The sequence below is a fragment of the Pristis pectinata genome, chromosome 19, assembly GCF_009764475.1.
Source record: "Pristis pectinata isolate sPriPec2 chromosome 19, sPriPec2.1.pri, whole genome shotgun sequence".
Taxonomy (NCBI): Eukaryota; Metazoa; Chordata; class Chondrichthyes; order Rhinopristiformes; family Pristidae; genus Pristis; species Pristis pectinata.
In genome coordinates, this window is record NC_067423.1 from 14,056,097 (window position 1) to 14,072,863 (window position 16,767).

Sequence of the window (16,767 nt, forward strand, 5' to 3'; positions counted from 1 at the left end):
CAAGCTCCAACCATGTCATCAAGTTTGCCGATGATACAACAGTGGTGGGTCTCATCAGCAGGAACAATGAAACAGCTTACAGAGAGGAGGTGGAGAGGCTGGTGGACTGGCGCTCAGTCAACAATCTCTCCTTGAACGTGGACAAAACAAGGGAGGTGATTGTGGATTTTAGAAAGGCCCAGGATGACCACTCACCCCTGTGCATCAATGGTGCTATTGTACAGAGAGTCAGCTACTATAAGTTGGGAATACAAATAGCAGACGACCTGTCCTGGTCAACCAACACCACCTCTCTCACCAAGAAGGCACAGTAGTATCTCCACTTCCTACGGCGGCTGAAGAGAGCAAACCTGCCCTCTCCCACCCTCACCACATTCTACAGGGGTACCATTGAGAGTGTCCTGACTAGCTGCATCTTTGCCTGGTATGGTAACTGTAACACCTCAGACCACAAGACTCTGCAGAGAATTGCGAGCACAGCTGGAAAGATCACTGGAGTACCTCTTCCCTCCATCCTGGACATCTACAACACACGATGCACCCGTAAGGCCTGCAGAATCATAGATGACCCCTCTCATCCCTCCCACGACCTATTTGTCCCACTGCCATCTGGCAAGCGGTACCGGAGCATCCGGGCCAGAACTACTAGACTGTACAATAGTTTTTTTCCCCCAGGCTGTCAGACTCCTGAATACCCTGGAGGCAGTCTCAGACAAATGCTGCATGAAAAGTCCTGGTTTGCACAACGGCGAATAAGAGCCTTGGCTGCTGCTGAACATGTTTATACACTTAGTGCAATACACTGAGTTCCGTATTTTCTTTGTCCAGTTCTGTTTTGCACTAACCTTGCACTAATTTTGTATCCTGTATATTACCATTTTTTGCACTATTTGTCTGCGTTTATTGTATGTTCTCTGTTCTATGTATGTCCTCTGTTGTGTGAGTCTGGGGGAAATGACATTTCGTTCCTCCATGTGTTTTACAGCATGTGGGTGAATGGCAATAAAGTATAACTTGACTTGAGGAGGAGTTCCTTGCTCTTCAAGGAATGCATGAAATTTTTACCTACTGAACAGGTGGAAGGGAATTCAGTTTAGCATTTCAATAAACACCCACGTCAATGCAGCAAAGATAGGTCAGCCCAGATAATATGCTCAGATCCTATGGTGGTGACTGCAGCTGTTGCTTTCTGAATCAGGCTGTAACTTAAATGTAACAGGAAAGCTAAAGGGACTTGCAAGAATAGTTAGTGCTGTGATTGGATTAGATCCTTTTCATCATTATGGATAGCATAGTTTTAGTAGAATCTGGATTCATCTTGCAAAAGCAAAGTACTTCAGATGCTGGATACCTGAAACAAGGGGAAAAAAGTGCTGTAACTCCTTAGCAGGTCAGTCAGCATCTGTGGAGGAAGAAACGGTCAACATTTCAGGTTGAAGCCCTTTCATCAGATCATCAATCTGAAATATTATCTCTTTCTCTCTCCATAGATACTGTCTGACCTGCTAAGTATTTACAACATTTTCTGTTTTTATTTACATTTTTAGAGGAGTTGAATCTCTGATAACAGTGAACTAACTCCAAACTTTGTCTTGCCAAGAGAGGAGAGGACAGCTTGGAAGCAGTAGTGTTGGTAGTAAGGATGCTTTACTGGGTGAATGGTTGGACTCGTGTTGAAATTGGAATCACTTCATCTAATGAGCCATGTAGCTCTTTAAGATCTGTGGAATGGTATTATGCTCAATCACGTTGTGGCTTTGTTGGATGCTGTTTCTCAGTTGTGACATTTAACTTCCCATCTGCCTCTTCATAGTGTAAAGATTTCATGCAGTGCTTGAAGAGCAAGAAGCTCTATCTCAACCATTACCATAAAAAATAGAAGAACTGATCAGGCAGTTAACTTTCCACAGGGACTTTCTGTGTGTAAATTGCCAGCCATGTGTATCTACAGTTCAAAAGAGAATTCACTGACTGCAGGAGGCTTTATGTCCTGAGGTAGATTTGCTTTCTGCTTGCATCAAATATACACATATTGTTTAATTGTGATGACATTGGTAGGGAGATGTAAAGAATGGATATCATCACACAGCACTGAGCTAGGCTTCCTCTTGGGTAAAAGTTTACACGTGGACAATAATAATTTGTATTATGCACAACTTAAATATGTTAGATATTAATAATATTTCAGGCAGATTCTTAAACATTTGGAGATGTGAATTTTAACTAAAATAGAAGTAACAAATAACAGCTCAGGCAAATCTTTATTTCAAAATAAAACACTTCTGCAGGTTGAATAATGTGGGTCTGTTGGACACTGGTTTCTTTTAGATATTAAACAGCAAATTAGTACTCATTGTGAAGAATGGCTGCAGTATGAATGCAGTTGGTCTTTCTTGGTCTATTAAAAGCCACCTGCTTATTTTATAAAGGAAGAGCATTTAAAATCCCATTTAATGATGAGCCATATTCCAGATAAATTGTAACTAGAATTACCCCAATCTATCCACCTGAGTGATGCTAGATCTGACTCCCAGATGGATAGCATACCTTATTAGAGCTCCCTGAAATATTTAATCCAGATCACCACTCGTATAGCTTGTGATTTTCAATGGTTAAGAGAAATCAACAGAACAGTAACACACATTTTCTCTGGCTGTTCACAATGCAGGAATTTACTTATAATGTGTGATCTTTTTATTTTCTTATGCTTTGTTGCATGAATACGTGACAAAGGTGGGGGAACTGACAACAGCTCCGGGTGAGTTGTGCATCATGGTGCACTGTTTCCCATCTACAAGATACTTTGCAGCATTTCTTCAAACTCACCACCTTCGACTAATAGGTTAAAGATAGCAAGTGATTGTTTACGCTGCTTTCAAGTTCGAGCCCTAGGTGTAGACCATCCTGATATCCACAGTGAAACATAGAACATTCTGTTTCTTCATCTGTCCTGAGTGAAAATGCTGAATCAGCCTAAGCACTTGGAAGTACCTTCACCAACTGGACTGCAGCAGTCTACCACCTCTTCATTCAATGGCTTCTAGGGGTATAACGAAAATATTTTAAAGTTCGTTCCTTGTTCTTTCCTGATTCAGCAGCAAGAGGTATTCACAAACAAAGGAGGCACTATACACATCTTGAAAGTTATAGAAACTACTTTATTGGAGCTATATAAAGAATAAAATACAGAAAGGAAGAAGAATACTTAACAAAATACAGAAGGAAGCAAAATAATACTTATCAACCAATCTGTGTAATGCCGGACAGAACCTCCGGTGTCAACAGCCTTTTCTCTGCACCGGTCACAACCCTGCCTAAGGGAAGATTCCAATTTGACAAAGAAGTTGCCCCTTTTATACCTTTCAAAAACTTAACATTACTTTTACTCCAGTACTTTTCCATTCCCTAGCGGTACCAGCCTGTATCTTCTTATCACTCGCAACCTTTAGCCTAGGCACATAACTTAGAAACAGACAACAGGTCTTCAAAGAAGAAAATATTCTTCACCAGTGTCTAATCTCAAGGATGTGCATCCATGCACATCTTCAAGGTATTACCACATTCCAAGCTTGACACCATTTTGTCTTACAACCACCATTTTGTGTTACACACCACTATACATTACTGAGGAGGAATCAGAAATGACTGTTGGCTAACTTAACTCTTTCCTTACAAGGGGTGGGCAATAACTATCACCAACCCCTTCCAATCTTCCAGAATAAAAAAAACAGTGGTTGTCTTACACTTTATATTTACGTGCACACTATCCATTTTCCCTTCTCACTTTGATTTAGTTTCTTTTAAATGTTGTGCAAATATAAGGAATGATCACACAAGTCTGATATAGCAGGTTGCCAAACTGCACCCTAGCTTCTGCCATTGGCTTCTCAAGTACAGAATAACAGCACCATGTCTATCTGTCAAGGTGCATGACTCCACATTGATGTCAAATGTTTGGATGTTGTCAAATATCTGGTATTCCTGGATGGGAGAGCTGGGCCAGTGTCTGAGACTCTTACACTGGTTGCTGCTGGGGTTGTATCTTGGGGTAATTGATCCCCCTACCATTTAAAGTGTAAAAATCACTGTGATGGGTGTTTCCACTGTAGGAGAATTTGATAACTGGAGCATGTTTTACTGGTTAGGTTACACTTCCAATTTTTGCTAACAAAAAAATAATTTGCATAATCACATAAAATCTTCCCCTGTACCAGTGTAATCAAGATACAAAGCTGTTCTTTCAATAATGGAATGTGCTTTTTTCATTTGTTCTGTCACTAAATATTCCTTGATGAATTCAAGTGATAACCAAGTGCACTTTTATTAATAAAGCTAAAAGTGGGTTTATTAACAATATTATTTTAATAAGTGTGCCCATTCCTTCATCAGTGATAAACTTCATTTAAAATCTTTGGAAATAAATAAAAACAGATAATGCTGCAAATACACAACCAACCTGCAACATTTGTAGAGAAATGTTGATGTTTCAGGTCAGTGATCTTCCTTCAGAACTTTAAAATGTGCAGGTTAGGAAAATTTCAACTTTTTGGTCTGTGCTGAGCTCAATCTGTGCTTCACTGTGGCAATGTACCTGACTCCAACAGACCTGACTTATGGGGAAGAGAAATTCGCCAGGGTTCTTTTCTATGCTCTATTTGTGTGAATGACAAACTTGGACGAGAACTTGCTACCATCCTATGGTAAAAAGGCTGCAGAAATATCCACACTGTAAAGAGGGATTACTCTCAGACACCGGGTTTGGTTTCACTGTATGCCCCAGGAATGTATGCTTACACCAGTTTACTTCAGCATTCAAGGACAAAAAATGGATCCATCATTGTAATTCTCAACTTGGCTACTGAAAGGCACTGTTGAATAACAACAATATTTTTTTCAACTAATTTTCTTATTCTCTCTAATCTGTTGATGGGTTTTAAAGTACAGTCATAACTGTAAAGCATTGTGGGATGTCCCTGGCTGCTAGATAAATGCACATTTTTTTCTGAAGATTATTTATCACAGTAGGGCTGAAGCAAATTGCAGAGCCATTGCTAGTACTCTGGCTGAGACCAACTAACAAAACAGGGCTCCTTATTGAATGTGGATTTCTGTTTTCTGAACAGCTCAGTAACTCACTGCTTTGGCTCACTGAGTTGTAACTTTTTGCTTCCTATCTTATGCTGGTGATTTTACTAGTTGGTTGAACTTTACAGTTAAAGACTGAGAGTGGGTGAGAAGCAAGCTGGAGTTGGTGCTGTTACACAAAGGCTCCCTATATGGTCTTTCTGCTCATTTGCTCTCCAATCAACAGTAACCCAAACTCAAGCAGTTTCTTCACTTTGTTGCAGTAAACTATTCAGTTGTCCACTCAGATGTTGGAAAATTTGATCAATGAGATCATTCTAATTGACTTTTTTTTAGTAAATATATATTTACTATATATGTAAAATATATATCTATAATTATTATATGTGATTATTACAAAATATTCCTGAGATACAAGCAAGGAAACTATTATGCAATGTCTAATAAACTTGAGATATAATGGACAACATTTTACATCACCTTTAAGTTTTGATGAGGCGTTTCTATTCTTACTATTCATCTCTTCACACCAACCCCTCTTCCAGCCTTTCGCAGCACTGTTTGATGGAAGGACACGAAGCAAGTCAAAATCACGAACACATGACAACCATCGAGGCTCACGCGGTTGCGCAGCAGGTCCAACAGGTGCATGTGGCCACGTACACGGACCACACGGTCCTAAGTGGAGAGGATGACTCACCCTCGTCACCTGAAGAGACTTCCTTTGATGATTCTGACATCCTAAATTCAACCATCACAGATGAGGTTACGGCCCATCTTGCTGCAGCAGGTGAGGCTTTGGAGTGAGTGGGAGTAGATTTTAGCCAGTGTTGTTATCCTTGCAAAGAATGCTGCATGATTTTTGTTTGTTTTTCTTCATTTTTTTTGTAACTTTTTGTATTTTTCCCCATTGTCTTGCCCCACTCCTCAACTCCTTTATATTTTCTTCTCCTTCAGACCCCAATTCATTGCTAGAATGCAGTTCCACTGGTGTTTGCCGCCTGCCACCTCTTTGTTCAGTAGGTTAACTTCTCTCGGGACTTGATAGCATAGTCCAGTCCCCACCCCGACCACCAATGTCCCCATCCTCCACCCTTCCCCTTGAGTATTACTGAAATGTCAGAAATACTGTCTCTCAGACCCATCTGCCTCTGAGAATGTGGAAGATTACATGGAGTTATTTTGAAGTAATCCTGGGGGTTGGGGGTGCTCTGGTGTATCCTGGCTAGTATTTGACCCCAGTTCAACTCTTGAAGCAGGTAATCTCATTATTTATAATGTTACTATTGTGGGAACTTGTTTTGTGTAAATTGCCTGCGTTTTTTTATAACAATAGCTATAAAACTCTTCCCTGCTCTAAAATAATATGCATGTTGGCTCGTAGCCTGAAAACACTTTGTTCCTGGCCACTTGAACGAAGCACCAGGAACGAACTGGCAAGGAGTTCATGTCTCAAAAGAGGGGAGCGGAATCGTGCTGGCAAAAAAAGAGGTGGTTTGTATAATGCATTGTATGGCAGGGCCAGCAGAGGGTGCTAAAGAACCATAAAAAAATTGAGCCAGCTATCAGTGTGTTGGTCTCATGTCAGCTTGCTTGGCTACAAGAAGGGGAAAATCTGGTTCTGGAAGTGTCCACTACTGCTTTTAAAATCCCTTTACATAAATTTGGGTTTTGTAATTCCCCTCCTAAATTTCATCTGTTCCCAATTCTAAAAGTACAAGCTCAAAACTAGATGCCCAGTCTTCATGTGAAAACCTGCTCAGTGAGTATGGATTGTCTTTATCACCAAATCCTGCCCTCCTCAAATGTTCACACACGTCATGCAACAGAAGATATTGGATGAAAGAAAAGGGAGGGAGAGTGGGTGATGAGGAGAAATCCAGGCTTGAGCACAACTGTGGAATCCTGTACCACTCTGACTGATGTCTGCCAACATTGCAGTGAACTACAGATTGTTCCTTGGAACTTCATGGTCTTTCTGATTCTAGGGCTTTCTGATTCTAGTAAAACTTTTGTTTTACATTCTCCTATTTCTTGAACTATATGTTCACGTAACCTGTGTCTTGTTAAGTGTTCAAGACAACAGCCTTTTTGGCTATCCTAGACACGTCGTGAATATTCTCAGCAACTGCTGGGTCACACAAACTAAGAAGTTCCTAGTCTCCAATCCTTATCTGTGTTGCAGGCAGAGACCCCAGGCATTTGTACGAAGGGGACTGCAGTTGATCTGAGTGGCCTTATTTGACAAAATGAGTATGTTCCTAAAGATCCCACTCCTGATTACCCTGATGGAATCCTGCCTGTCACCCTCCTCTCCCCACTCAATCCGCTCCCCCACATTACCTCCCTCTTGACCAGCACTACAACACTTTGACAAATGCTGAAGACTTCCTACATTCATATTATATTTTCTTGAAATTTCTTAACCACCACACCCAGTGCAGTATGGAGGGAAGTGCTGAATTTAAGTTGAAACATTAAGCTAAGGCCCTTTCTGCCCTTATTGTATCTGGAGATCTTGGTGGAATTGTACAGAATGAGACTGCAATGTGCAGATGAACTTGTGTTGTAAGTTCAGGCTTGGGCAGAGGCGACCTATGATCTTTGCAAACTAACAGGTACAGTGACTAGTGTCCTCACAGGTGATTTTCATTGTTGGGAAAGGTTACTGACCTTTCCACTCTTTACTTTCAGGTCCAGTGGGAATGGCGGCAGCTGCTGCTGTGGCAACGGGCAAGAAACGGAAGCGCCCCCATGCCTTTGAGTCCAACCCGTCAATACGCAAAAGGCAGCAGACGCGTTTGCTACGGTGAGACTACCCTCTGTGGCTAAGGAATCCCAGCCCAGAGCACCAGCTGCCATGTATAAGTTACCAGTATGTAGAGAATCCAGATTAGGGCACCAGAACTGGCCCCACATGTAAATGGTTGAGCTAAAAGGAAAGAGGAGTCTGGAGAGAATGTTGGGGGGGGGGGTGGGGGCGGTGGGAGAGGGTTCACTGAGGAATGGAAACTGTTGAAGTAAATGTTGTAAGTTAGTTAAAATGTAGATTTAAATTTCAAAGTATTAATCTGATGTAGAATTTCACTTTTTTTTCAAAGCAGCCCCAATGGTGTAGTTAGTAAATATACTGCCCAGAGCCTGGCCGTGCATCGGGAAGATCCCTGCTTCAAATCCACGTCTGTAACTGAGTGAGTTGATCTTCTGAGGTTAAGTCACATTGTTAGAGTGGAGGGAGTTTCACTCTACGTCTGTATTCAAGCCTGGGAGTACTTGATAGTGAAATGATAGACAGTGAAATCATACATGGAAAAGTATTACTCTCTGGGTTACTGACTGTGGACTGAACATGGGCCAGTAAACTAAGTAGGTGCATGGGTCTCTTGCAATGATTTGATCTGAGGAGCTGCACTTTTCACAGTTGAAGGGGAGCTAGTCTGTTGATCAGTTGGCTGATTAATTTGGCCTGGTGCTACTCAGTTTACATTATAGGCACATTTTACCTTGCCACAGGTTAGAGGGGATTTATTTATGTGTTACAGGCAAACTTAACAATACATTGTACTAGCTTTCCATCATGTTTGACTTTCCTCTGGAGGGTTCAGCTTTTATTTTCCACAAAGCTCCCTGTGCCTATTGTTTGTGTGTTTTCCACCTGTGGTGCATCATTCAGGAGCCTTGATTATTCCCCTATCCCAAGTTTGGGGACAATGTCCTCAATTATATTTGCAACATCAGAGATCAGCCTACTCAGCACAGATTATGGATCAGACCCAGGATTTTTTTGACCTCTAGTTATCTATCACACTGTGGGCAGTACATTTATTAACAGCTACTAGGAGAACCTTGTGCTTTATGCATAATTAACAGGAACAGCATATGGAGGACAACTTCAGCTTCTAAATTCAGCTGCTAATTTCAGTTATATCCAAGTACAATATTTTGAGTTACATGTGAGGCTTGAGTAAAACTCCCCAATTTGATAGATACTCCTTTCTGTCAATCATGCAGCTACCTTAAAAGCTGCAAGCCTTTGCAATCTACATGCTGACTAACTGAGAAGGATTATTTCTCTGTCTAGTTAAAAACTGTATAACAGTGGCTCAAAATCCATACCAGATAAATTCTTCTTTCTCTGATTGCAGGCCTCTTCCTAAATCTTAAGATCTGTAATTCTTCTAGAGAAAGCTTATTGAGAAAGTTTGGACTATTCTAATCAGTATGTAAATGAACTTTGTTGTTTTTGTGTGGTAGTTCAGACAACTGGAGAATAGAGCTGAGAAAGAAGAGTTTGATCTATCATCTTTATATTAGTGTGCTCTGGGCATGTTAGGATTAGGGAATTGAGGGCCATGATTTGTACCTCAGGACTCTCAAAAAGTTCAGGTTTAGGACACCATGGAAGGCAGAATCTGCATCCTTCACACTAGTACTCCTCTGACAGTAGGTTTATAATATGGATGCTGCCAATACCCCAACTGAAGCTGGTGTAGAGTACTTTATTGTAAAACCAAAGTTCCATCATCTCATCAAACCTTCTCTTTCTCTCTCTCAGAAAACTACGAGCCACTTTGGATGAATACACAACCAGAGTTGGGCAGCAGGCAATTGTGCTCTGTATCTCACCTTCCAAACCAAACCCGGTTTTTAAAGTGTTTGGAGCTGCTCCTCTTGAGAATGTGGTAAGTATTGAATGACCCAATGGGTTTTCTTCTGTTCCTGCATCCTCATGTGAACTGCAACTGAACCTGCCACCTGACACGCAGAGGCTCTCCAAGCTGATTGCGGAGACTCATTCTTCACGGTCTTGGTAGAGCTGACTCCCTAGTAATCAATTCTAGCATGCATTAGGAACAGCTTTTCTTACATCTATGAATAAATTCAAGAAGGTTGAGTTTTTGGTGAAAAATCATCCAGTAATCACATGAGCAGATCACTGTTGTGCAAGCCAGCAGTGAGTAGGCAGGAGGATAGGTTAAGGTGGCTGGACCATTCTATCAGAGGGTTTATTTGGTGCAGAAGGATTGCATTATACTGCATTACAGGAAAAGGTTGCATGGTGTGTAGGTCAAAGGTAGGAATGTGCTAGCAAATGTACATGTGGATGTGAATTTAGTTGTTTAGGATTTCCCCCTGAGGATCTGAAGCATGCTTCTTCTTTCTAAGAAAAAATCCTGGCTTAGCTATTAGTTGGGGTGCGGTAAAGGTTAGTGTGCAGCCTATAACAAAGCGCAAAATTATTGCCTATTTTACCCAAAGGTCTTTTATTTCCTTCTCTTTAATTTCCTTATATTGATGTAAACTTCAGCTGTTTTTGCTACCCTGAAGATTTGCATTCAGGCATGGCTTCACTCTGGAAGTCCACACTGTCAATATCCTTAGTTTTAACTTTTTCAATGGTCTTAAATGCAGTAATACCTCCTATATCCTTCCTGGTCTGAACAATTCAGCTCTGTTCCATACACTTATTTTTCATCATGATACCCTCATTTATAAACATGATTTCCTTTTTTTTGAGGGGACATGACAGCCAACAGGGCAGACTGAGGACTTTCCCCTAGGTTTCTACTGACACAGTATTCACAGATATATTTTCTACTCTGTGGGATGGCTTCTGTCCCCTTTGATCCTCATGAACTGATTGTTGTGATTTGAAATAAAATGCATGGACAAATCAGTAAGCAACAACTTGTTTATGATGATGTCATCCACATGCAAAATCTACTAGCAACGTATAATATTGGATCATGGGCAAGGGGTATTACCTACCTTATTAGAGATATTTAGATGTTTTCCTTAACACTGATGTGGCTTTTCAGTACTCCAGTGGTAATTTCTACTTCCTGTTTGCCTGTGCCAGTTAGTAACCTGCCTCCTCTCTCAACACCTTCCCTCTGAAGTACAGTAGCAGATGCGACCATGTTTTTCTAATGCAACTCAGTGCCACAGTGCACCTGGAGCAGGTTGTTGCCTAGCAGTGTTTCCCTTTGGTTGCCACTTTGCAGATTGTTTACCTAAAGCCTCTGCCTTTCCCTAGGTACGCAAGTACAAAAGTATGATCCTGGAAGACTTGGAGTCAGCACTGGCAGAGCATGCTCCCACACCTCAGGAGGTTAATTCTGACCTTCCACCGCTCACCATCGATGGAATCCCAGTCTCTGTAGACAAAATGACACAGGTGAGCCAAGCCTGTTTTGCATTAATGATTCATTTGGATGCTGAGAAGAAGGAAGTAGAGCAGTACACTGAAAGCTTCAGCACAACTGACATCATGAGATATTGACTTTAAATGTCCACCTCCAGTTTTCTGTTCAATCACATACTCCATCCTCCCAAAATTCCTGATTACTAGTAATCATTGGTTTATTCATCTATTCTATTTCAGCCCAATGGCCGCACTTCACACTGGTCTTTACTGTAAGCATTATCAAGTATGGAGGGCTTTTTTGAGGTTGATTTTCATTTTCTTTCATGTACAGACTTCTCATTTCTCATGGTGAAATAGTGATCCAGCTGTCTTTCTCCAGGATTTTCAAACCCACTTTAGTTACCCTTTCCAGTCTGATCTCTATGGCTCAGTACTCCACAATATAAATCCTTGGAGTCAAAAGGACATAAGGAATAGAAGAAAGAATGGCCCATTTAGCCCCTCACTCCAGTTCCACTGATGTTTTACCTCGTACATTGGTATGATGGCTGTTACAGAATCTTTCCGGCCAATCTCCAAAGAGTCATAGAATGTTGTAAGACATAAGGAGGCAATTTGACACTGCATGCCAATACTGAATCTTTGGCTGGTCTATCCAATTGTACCCACTCCTCCATACATTCCCCATCGCCCTAACCTTAGAATAATAGAATTGTATAGCATGGAAACAGGCCATTCAGCCCAACTCATCCATGCCAACCAGTGGGTGCCCTTCCATATTAACCCTATTGCCCAGCACTTGGTCCATAGCCTTATGTGCCTAAGCAATTCAAGTGTTCATTTAGACACTTATTAAATGCTGATTTTTTTTTTCCCTTCAACCATTCATCCAATTCCCTTTTGACCGATGATATTGCATTGAATGATGGCAGTGCATTGCAGTTTAAAAAAAAATCATCATAATGTCTCTGGTAACAGCATATTAACAGAGGAATACTGGTAGGTCCTTTGGCTTTTTCCAGCATTCCTTGAGCTTATTGCTGATTTGTGACCAAACTTAGAACTGCCTTTCATCCCATACCTAAATACTATGTGAACTGTAGCTCAGTGGGAATTGCTCTTGCCATGAAGTCAGTAAGTGATGATGATGGAATGATGCACCAGCAGTAAATGTACCTTTTGGGTGAGAAATTAAACAAAAGTCCTCCGCTCTCATAGAAGGATGCAAGTGATCACTCGATACTCTTTTGAAAAAGAGATGTGTCGTTACCCCCTAGTTTCCTAGCCACCTCCTAGCCAATATTTATTCTTCAATCAATATCTGAGAAGCACTGGTATCTGTAACATTGCTGTTCAAGGAAGCCAAGACAAATTGTTTGTCTTGTTTTGTACATGTTGGAATGTCATGAAATCTTGCAAAATGCTATATAAATGCAAATCTTTACTTTTGGTTAACAAAACTTCAAACCTAAAATTAATAATTGACCTAACATCAGTTGCATTTAAAGAAGAGATGTCTTTGTCCGCCCAATACAATCAGAAATGTTTCCTAGCTATTCCTAAAAAGCTTTGCTGTAATTTTCCAACTCTTAGTCTCCCTATCCATCTGGAAATCATTTCTCTCTGTTTATATTATCAGTTCTCCTTAATATCTTGATATCATTTAGCCTTGTAAAACCACCAGAATTCTCTAATTTTTGGAATCCAGATATTATTCTGGTAAATAAATGCTGCATTTCCTCCATGCCAATACATTATCCTAAAGGAGTGGTGCGCATAAAGTCTAGGAGTAGTCTAATCAGATTACTCCTCATAATCTTGTCCTCTAAATATAAATACAACTTTCTTATTAGATATAATAATTATTTTCAGAATTTGTTCATAACATTTAAACATAGAACGTAAAACATAGAACAGTACACCACTGGAATAGGCTCTTCGGCCCACGACATCTGTGCCAACCATTATGCCAATTTAATCTGCGCATCTTCCTGCATGTGGTCTATATCCCTCAATTCCCTGCCTGTTCACATGCCTGTCTAAATTCCTCTTGTCGTATTTGCTCCCCTGGCAGTGTGTTCCAGGCACCTACCTGTGTAAAAAAAAAACAACTTGCCACATAAATCTTTAAATTTTCCCCCTCTCACAAAGCTAAAAAGAAATGAAAGATGCATGTACATGGGCCCCTAAGGCTCTTTATACATCATTCAGTCTGCTCTGTCCTCTGTAGGCTCAAAGTAGATGCCCTTCCATTTTCTAATTTCAAATCCATTTACTAGAGATTTGGCCTTTGATTGAATTGATTGTTACTGTGTAATTTAGTAGTTTCACTTCCACTGCTACAGTGCCATCCATCTTTGTTATTGCCAAACAACTCATTGTTAATGAATATGATGAACTGTGGTCCTACACTAAGTTATTTTCTGTCTTCTGATGTCCAGCCAATTTCTAAACAAGATCAATAATTTCCATTTCTAATGAAGGATTTTATCACTTGCTTTCCTACAGTCCATATATATAGCATCCATTGACAATACCCTTTCCACAACTTAAAAAAAAATTCTAACGGACTAGTATTTCCATCTTCAGAGGACTATCTTCCTCAGTTCCTTGCTGGCTTTCTGCAATCAGCTGAACAATTTGGTTGTTAGTCATTCTGTATTCTGGTTTAGTAATTTCCTAGGATAAATGTTAAATCATCTGAATTGTTTTCCCCTCTCATCTTCCTTTAATAGCAAAATGGCTTGCATAATTTTCTAATTTAAAGTAATAGTCTCCAAATCAGGGAATTTTAGGGCCTGTCTCCTTCTCATCTGTGTTTAAACCCTTGGATGGAAACCATCTAAATTTGATATTTTGTCTCTTTTTAATTACATTAATTTCTTCCTTGCTTGAATTAGTTTTGGTTAAACATTGGTTTCCTTGGCTTGTCCAGCATGCCATCCTCATGGCCAATTGCCCAGGGTGGCATGATGATTAACACTACTACCTCATAGGTCCAGGGTCTGGATTCAATCTGACCATGGGTGCTCTCATTGAGGAGTTTGCACAGTCTCTCTGTGATTGCATGAGTTTCTGTCGGGTATTCTGGTTTCCTGTTGCATCCCAAAGATTTGCTGGTTGATTAATTCACTAATGTAAATGACTCCTTAGTGTAGGCAAATAGGAAAAAAAAAGAATAAAAGAAGAGTTGATGGGCATGTGTAAATGAATAAGTTTGCAGGGTTACAGGGGAATAAGGAGAGGGAAATGGGACCAATGGGTTCTGCTGATCGCAGTTAACGTGAATCTGAATGACAGCCTCCTATGTTGTAATATGTATGTAAATATCAGTTATTTTTCAACATTTTCAATATTTCTTTATTTTTAGTTATAGTATCACCTTATCTGTTTTTAGGAGCCCTAAACATCCTAAACAATAGACTTTTTTTGTACTTGTTTTGACATTCCTTGTAACTTTCTTTTTTTAATATTCATTGTATCAATCCTAATCTCCAGATTTGTGCTAGTTTTTTTTTGCACTTTTGCCTTTTTTGTTCTTTTAGTTTCGTTGCCTCTTGCCTCTTCAATTGTCCCTGGCACTTTTTTTTGTTGCACTCTTTGCCTGTTAGGGGTCATCAAATTAAATTGTTATGAACATGTTATTTATTTTTTGTAATTTTATCCGTTTGCAGTTCTGCCCACTTTACCACAGGCAGCTTTACTCATATTTTGTTCAAATTAACATTATCAATATCTAGAATTGTTCCTTTGCAATGGCTTAAATCTGTATTGTCTGTGTCACCAATTGATCTTTCATTGGAAGGTTTCTCACTTACTCATGTTTTGAATAAAAATCCTTCATGATTTTCAATGCCCCTCAAAGCTCCTCTCAACTTCTGTAATCTTAAGTAGAGCAGTCCCAAATTCACCATTCTTTCTCCATAATTTAGCTCCTCATCCTTGATACCATGTGGTAAATCTTCTAGGTAACTACCAAGGACTTTTCATCCTTCACCAGAGTTGGCCATAATCATACAGCTGAGTATATAAAAGATTGCAGTATTTGTTTACATAACATTGATTGCACTTCAAAGTAGTTTTATAGGGTGAAACACTTAAGGATTATTATTGAGAAGCTCAGGGAACCACTGTCCTAAATGAAAATCCTTTTTTTTTATCAGTTTGGCAAAAATTTGGTTGGAGAACAAGGAAATATCAGGAGTAAAAAAAATTGCAAATAAAATGAGAATGATTAACCTTCATTTCTGGGCCCTTCAGAATGAATTGGTAAAATCAACCACATCCTTGGCAGATCTTTCAGGGGATCATTGGAAACTAAAGTGAAACCCAAGAATTATGAATTTCAAAGTAGTACAAAGTTAACGCAGTGATCCATCAGCTAGCCCGATAACAGTTGTGAGGAATGGTGTTGTGAGGAGAAATTAATAAAGCATTTGGAATATGGTGAAGAATAACACAGCTTTATTGGAGAACAAGTCTATTGGGGTGTTTCAAAGAAATACTGGAGCTGGTGTCAAGCGAACCTGCAGTTGTCTTCTAATGTAGTGTGTTTGAGACAGAGCTTAATCCAGAACGTTGGAAGACATGGATTGGAAAAGCATTGATAAAACATTTACTGAATTAGGGAGAAAGCTTAATAGGGAAACAACCACAGAGATACTTTGTTTGGAAATGGGTACAGAATTTGAATTATCTGATAGTACCAAATTTCAGGAATGATGGGTGCAAATTTTGAGAGTTTTGATGAATCAAGGAACAGAGTGGTCAAATGGTTAAAGCAATGAAAGTAAAAAAGGTCTTGAGATTTAGATGGGGAGAAGGGTGGGAATGAGCTCAGATTCCATGAACTGCTAAATATTGATCAGTGGTAACTCAAATGGTGTGAAAATTCTGGTCACTGTTACAATAGGAATACTCTGACTTTGTGTCACCCTGTACCATTTACTCCTGTTCAATGTCCTAGGTTTGATCCTGACCGTGGATGCTGTCTGTATGGAGTTTCCATGTTCTCCTTGTGACCGTGTGGGTCTCCCCTGGGTTCTGTTTCCTCCAACATGCTAAAGATGTGTGGGTTGGTGTGTTAATTAACTGCTCTAAATTGCACTTAGTTTAATTGGGTGAGGTGGGGGGAGTTGATGGAGATGTGAGAGAAAAATGTAATTAGTGTAGGTAGGTGCTTTATGGTCAGAAGAGATGCAGTGGGCCAAAGGGCCTGTTTCCATACTTTCTAACACTATAAACTGGATCTGATAACCAAGAGCTGCTTAAGCCAATTTTTTCCACGCACTCAAGGCACACATTGGATATTGTATCAAGGTATTTAGGAATCTAAATTCTGATCAGAAGAAATTTTACAACAAGGGCCATAAAGTTGCTGTCTTAAAAGACAACTAAGCAGATAAATTAGGTTCATCCAGTGTACAAAATGCTGAATAGATGCATATTTAACAAAAAATTAATCGGGAGATTCAATATCACCCTCTGTGTTTACAAATTCCTTCATGTCTATGCCCCACTATTCGGTAACTTAT

The 16,767-nt window shown here is 39.9% G+C and overlaps 1 protein-coding gene across 9 annotated transcripts in view; it reads left to right on the plus strand.

The window, feature by feature from the left end:
• nrf1 (nuclear respiratory factor 1) overlaps positions 1-16,767 on the plus strand; it is a 69,696-nt gene that overhangs the window by 7,159 nt on the left and 45,770 nt on the right. For 5 of the 9 annotated variants that reach the window (XM_052033721.1, XM_052033723.1, XM_052033726.1 and 2 more), the window contains exons 2-6: positions 5,631-5,875; positions 7,780-7,894; positions 8,187-8,276; positions 9,641-9,767; positions 11,123-11,263. In XM_052033721.1, coding sequence (XP_051889681.1) covers positions 5,650-5,875; positions 7,780-7,894; positions 8,187-8,276; positions 9,641-9,767; positions 11,123-11,263 — 699 coding nt within the window. In that variant the 5' untranslated portion in view covers positions 5,631-5,649. The remainder of the gene's footprint in view (positions 1-5,630; positions 5,876-7,779; positions 7,895-8,186; positions 8,277-9,640; positions 9,768-11,122; positions 11,264-16,767) is intronic. The other 4 variants (XM_052033729.1, XM_052033728.1, XM_052033724.1 and 1 more) reach the window with 2 other exon arrangements.